Source organism: Bombus bifarius, unplaced genomic scaffold (assembly GCF_011952205.1).
Source record: "Bombus bifarius isolate JDL3187 unplaced genomic scaffold, Bbif_JDL3187 scf7180000010064_frag, whole genome shotgun sequence".
In the NCBI taxonomy this organism is placed as follows: Eukaryota; Metazoa; Arthropoda; class Insecta; order Hymenoptera; family Apidae; genus Bombus; species Bombus bifarius.
The window spans coordinates 14324-20850 of record NW_022885495.1 but is presented as its reverse complement, the minus strand read 5'-3'; the positions used below and the strand labels follow the sequence as shown (position 1 = coordinate 20850).

Sequence of the window (6527 nt, the reverse complement as noted above, 5' to 3'; positions counted from 1 at the left end):
ATAAAGTACTTGTATGCTACGCACAAGACCAAATACTGATGCTATCCACCTAAACAAACGACATTTATAATTATGCATATAATTTTCACTTATGTTTACCAATATATATATGCACGCATGTTATAAAGTAGGCGATATCTATGACACTCACTTCCATTGATAATCCGAGTGACTCGTAAAATAAGTCGTCATATTTACCATTACACGCACATATATATATATTCAAAGACAAGCTATAATTGTAATATCTATTCCTATAGATAATATATACTTATATATTTATAACGATAAAACAAATCTCATCTATATTACTTACCAATACGTATGCATATACGTATATAATTATAACCCAGGTAACATTCATGGTATTTATTTTCACCGATAATAAGTTTTAACAAAAAAAAAAAAAAACATATAAATATAAATTTTTTTTTATATATATTAATAATAATAAAAGATTATTCTTATTTCTAATAAACTCGAGAGTAAGAAACAATTTAATAAATTGTTAATAGGAAGATGAATCGCCTGGTCATCGTACTTACCCTCATCAAAATAGCATACGGCCTGGTAGGATATGACTGCAATGGCAACCACCTCAACGTTACCACTATCTCTCTAAACTCCATCGGGGACTGCAGCATACAGCCTACAATGACTGAAACCCAAGATATTTATATACAACTACTTCAACTCTCAGAATTTGAATTTACCAACGTAAGGCAATGCAAGGTGCAAATAACTCGAATTGTATATTACTGTGGCATGCACTCTCACACGTCGGCAGTGCATAACGGATTCGCCGAATACCTCCATGAAACAACCGACCAACAATGTGCAAGGATGCACCAAGACGGCACGTTTTCACTTGGACCACAAAACCTTATAGTTGGCCTAAAAGATAATGCAACAGAAACAAGGTCGCTTGTCCTAGCCGGCAAGCTAACAGACGACGACAGCTGCCAGGGAACACAGTATGTAGACCCATACGAGAGCTGGGAAAAGGTCGTCGTACAAGCAACAGTAAGGATAAGTTTAAAATCAGCAGTTGTGCCAGTACGGATCGAGGCGAACAAAATTCTACTGAAATCAGGAACAGTATGTACCTTTAGCGAAGGAAACTGTCTAGACGCTGAAGACGGATACACTTATTGGCAACCACAACCACCCTCACCATGCAAATTTGATCAGTACGATGTGCTATATGAAGGAATTGCTACAAAGATCCAGGAAATAAAAACCAACAGAGAATCAGCACAACCAGTTTACGCACTAACAACGCAAGAAGTAACATTTGCACTGACTAAAACCGGAGAACAGCCACTGTGTGGATATACCCTACTATCCACCGAACACCCCAAATAGTTGAAACAACAAGAGAAAATACGTTTATCTCCAAAAGCAAGACAGCAGTCGAAAACTTGGACATATTCGCATACGTCAACTCAAAATTCATTTACGTAGAGAAACATATTAAACGACAAATGACAACATTGTACCATGATATACTGACACAAAGATGTACCACACAGAAGAAACTAATAGAAAATGCTTTAAGCTTAGCAATCTTACTGCCCGATGAATTTGCATATACCATATCCAAAACCCCAGGACACATGGCCCTGATCGCAGGAGAAGCAGTCCACATAGTCAAATGCATTCCGGTACAAGTAAAAGTACGACATACAACAGAATGCTACTCGGAGCTACCCGTTTGGCAAGGGAATCGCACCGCATTTTTAACGCCAAAAACACACATCCTAACGCAACACGGAAACCACAGAGAATGTAGCGCGGTACTACCTACGCTATACAATATCGACGGACTCTGGCACAAATTCGTACCAAAACCCATGGAAACAATTGCACCACAGGAACTCCGCCCGGACGTACGCCAAACGTGGCAATATTCAGCACCATCGTCGTTGGCCACGAGCGGAATATATACCCAAAAAGACCTCGATGCACTACGGGACCACGTCATGTTCCCGGCAGAAAAATCTGCAGTTTTGAACACATTGGCCAGAGGAGCAACAGGAAAAACAATCGTCCCTGGAACAGTAAACATCCTGGGAATGATGGACGAAAACACATTAACGACAATAGCAAAAAATACCGTATCAAGCTTATGGATTGGTTTTATGGAATTTGGAACTGTCAGTGCAGCAATATTTGGAATACTTGTAATATTTAAACTAATCAAGACGATAATAGATATAGCCATACACGGATACCAGTTACGTGAAACTTACGGATGTGGAATCGCCCTATTAGGAGCAATATGCGGCTCAGTTACCCACCTGCTACTATACCTCAAAAGAAAACGAAATATCGATGATCAAACAGCACAACCTCAAGGGATATCGATAACACCGGTAGTCACTTAACAACCAACGCCATCTACGTCCGCCTTGAGCGAACTCAGAGACACCATCAGTCAAATTTCCTTTGGAAATTTGAACTCCAAGGGCGGGGGTGTCACGTCCCGCGCTCCGCACGCGCCGTAACAAGAACAAGAAAACTATTCTACACAAAACGCGCGAATAAAGATTTGAATGCACAAACGAACACACGGCGCTACGAAACTAAAGGAAGGATTAACAAAGCGAGGGCGACTAATAAATCCAACCAGTATAAAATAAAATAAATAAAACCAGCTAACGGATTGAACGAGTTACGAACCAAACAAATAAACCAGGAAATAAGAATAACTACAAAAAGGGAAATAATTGAAGCGCCAGAAATACATGTATATATAAATATATTTTAATCAATCAACTTGGAGAGTTACATATAAGTATAAACATATACGCTAGATATGTAATAAACTAGTAAATATTAGTGTTAGTGCTTATAATACTATGCAACAAATACAATATTATCAATTTATGAAATATAAGTATATACGAAGTTAAAAACTAATAGTCTAACGAATACATAAAACATACAATATTGCATTATTAAAGAAATAAAAGTTACATTGTCAGAAACATATATATATGTGTGCGCATTCTATTAAACAGAAACATACTTAAAACTAGCCTACGTTCCGGTAAAGAGTTATAAAATAAGAACTACGCTACGAAACATGCATGTCTCTATATAAACATATAAAAATCTATATTCTAAACTACTACTAATCTATGTGCATTCTACAATCTGAAATACATACTTAAAACTAGCCTACATGCCGGTAAAGCATTATAAAATAAGAACTACATTATGAAACATGCATGTCTCTATATAAACATATAAATAATCTATTTTCTAAACTAAAACCACTATTAATAATCTACAAAAGAAATAGAACACACAACGCAACACTTGGGACCAAGCGACAACCTGTCGACAGGCCAAACGCTCAAAATAATTAACACCGCAACGACTTGAGGAATTGCTTACAGAAATTCTGTCATCAAGCACAAATATGTAAACACACATAAAACGCACAATAATCTAGAAACAAAACCTTCAATACTATGTTGTCACAATACAAAATATATATGTATATATGAAATCAAATGATTGACACATAACCTCAAATACACAACACAATATCACAAAAGAATCTAAATGAAAATCACTTTGCCAGAAATATATACATATATGCGTGTGCGTGTGCGTGTTCTATCTTATTAAAAGAAATTAATATAAAATAAATAATTAACATTTCATTTCGTACGAACACTACATGAACGAGAGAAATATACATATAAATACGTGTATATATATATATATATATATGTATGTGTGAGTGCATATGTTTTATATTATCGAATACTCTATAAAATAAACTACTCAAAACAATAAATAAGGCAATCGAAGAATTACAAAACATTAGCCATATTGAAGTGACACACAACATAAACATATATATATATATATACATATTATACTATTGTCACTTTAAAACAATATTAATAAATAAATGTTCTAATTGCGGTAGAATAAGGAAAAACGAGCGACAGACGAAAAATTACTTCGATATCAAACAAAACTAAAGACCCGTCACTAAAAACTTTACTGATGACATTTATGAGCAGCCATGTTGGATTTACACGCGTCATGGCGACAGGAATATTAGGGATTAATGAAAGTCAGGCGCGAGAAACAAATCATGAAAACACATTGTTAACACTTTTCTTTAATAAATTCTATGCGCAACTACAAATGTAAAAAAAAAATATATATATATAATTAATTAAAAGGGGGGAAATATAAAATTGAAAAAAATAACAAACGTAAAATAGATAACCTAACACTATCACATTCAAAATATATATATATATATATATATATATTGAACACAAAACAAAATACATCAAAAAATTAATAATAATAAGGAACATCAAACAGCGAACCAACGAAATTGAAGCAGCTACACTAAATCAAAATCGAAGCAAGCAGCTCCGGGATAAAGTTCGCTGAACTCACGCCTACACCAATAGCGCACAACAGGGGAAATTCCCTTTCTCCCAGAAGCATGGTGACGAAGATGTGCCTCCAAAACCTCTTCGGGAATTTCATTCGCAAAACGAACTTTCACGCAACGATCGGTATCAACGATTTCAACCAGAGGGGGTTCCCTCTCCAATACGACGGTCTCTGCATCGAAGAAATTCTCGTCGAAAGTAACCAAATCGTCAAAGCCCAATTTCGACACGGCCTCGGCACCAATGTTGAATAGTTCCTCCAACCACTCTGATACTCGTGGTTTATCACAGGGCCGCATGCGTTTGATTGGTCCTCCCGAGTCGCCCAAGGGTTCTTCGGAATCCCTCTTTCGCTTGGGCTGAGAACAACACGGTATATTTTAAATAAAACGAAACAGGACGAATCAAGCGGACTAAGAACAAGACTAAATACGTACCAGGGAAGTCTGGAAAGGAACCTCTGATGGAAACGACTCCGCAAACATTGTTCGAACGTCGATCACCGAAGCCTAGGGAAATAGCAAAAAAGGAAAAAACAATCAAAATCACAAAAACAACCTTAATATGCAAACATCCAAACTTACGCAAAACAACTCGAAGGAGGAGGTCCTTGTTATGGGAGAGCAGCGGAGTTGCGTGTGTTTACCCAGTAAACATTGAAATGATAATGATGCTGCAGCCACCAGCCCTTCCACGCGCCGAAGAACACCGGTAATTCCCACGGTACAGCACGTGGAAGTTTCTCGTGGAAAGGACTAGATCAGCGTGGAATGCTTCAAATCTCCTAGACGCTAGCTCAGCGGAACACAGGACTGATAAAAACTAAGTCGAAATATGGAATTTGCATTTTGTCACGTACGATTCCAAGAAGCCCAAACTGCAACATCCCGATTCCCACGGAAGCGTACCCCCAGTGGACCACCACCCCGTGGGGGATGGCATTATAAATAAGCGTAGCAACATAGCGCAGCGCTCATTATTATTCTGGTGAACATTCTTATTACGGTTCATTATTCTTTGTTCATTATTATAGTGTCCATTCTTCTTATAATTTGCGTTCGTTCATTTTTTATAGTGTTCATTCCTTACGGCTCATTATTCTTCGCTCATTAGTTTGTTCATAATTCTTGTGATCGTTTGTTATTACGGCCCATTATTAATTTATTACTACGTTCGTTATTGCGCTCGTCACTGCGTTTAGAAATTTTGTATAGTATTTTGCGTTTCGGGGTCTTAATTTTTTCGGTCAAGAAAAGAGAGTCGCGACTAAGTAAAAAGAAAATTTTATCTTTGAAGTCCTCATTTCATCGTTTAAACACAAACGCGCATTGTAATTGCGGTATTAATCCAGCTAAGTGAATTGCTCAGTCTGTATTAAAATAGATAAATAAAGTAAGAGTTGATAGTAAACTATATTCGAGTTCAAATAATAAACCCAACAAAACTTCGACGACCACCGGAGCGGCTGAGGCAATGGCACCAGACAGCACCTACTCCTCAAGGTAAGAAAATTAATTTTGAAAATTTCCTTCTTCTCTGGTAATCTCGTTGCCCTCGAGAATTGAATTAGAACTTCCTATCATCGATTTCGTTTTATTTTCGTGAACGGTTTTGAAGATAGAATCATTGTTTAAACTTTTAACAAAAGAGTTGTCCGCTGTGTCGGCTTGTGCGAACGGTGTTTTCAACTACTGAAACATCCACTGATCTTCGCATTCCTCCTCCCATTGTTGGTAAAATATTACCCGCCTTTGGGCAAGGCTTGCGAAATCACACAAGTCCCGCACAGAAAGGACTATTAAATACATCGTCGGGGTCAATCGAAAATTAAGAACAATACCGGCATTGCTATTAACTGATATTCTTGCCATCATTGCATGCGATTGTAAGAGAGATATAACAGAACAATTTCCCTTCGAGAATTTAACCAAAGGATCGTTCGCTGTGTTGGCTTGTGCAAACGGTGTTTTCGCTTATCGAAAACACCCATCGATCTTCGCATTCCTCCTCCCACTGTTGGTAAAATATTACCCGTCTTTGGGCAAGGCTTGCGAAATCACACGAGTCCCACACAGAGAGGATCGTTAGAATCAT

General features: G+C 37.4%; 1 protein-coding gene across 1 annotated transcript; it reads right to left on the bottom strand.

Annotated features, from left to right (window-relative positions):
• Positions 1-5356, bottom strand: LOC117216036. Its single transcript, XM_033462572.1, has 5 exons — positions 5018-5356; positions 4871-4942; positions 4435-4792; positions 546-658; positions 1-49 (listed from the first exon to the last, which is right to left on the bottom strand). Exons 2-5 carry the CDS (start codon positions 4916-4918, stop codon positions 17-19), a joined length of 552 nt encoding a protein of 183 aa, XP_033318463.1. The 5' UTR covers positions 4919-4942; positions 5018-5356; the 3' UTR covers positions 1-16.
• Between the last annotated feature and the right edge of the window lie 1171 nt (positions 5357-6527).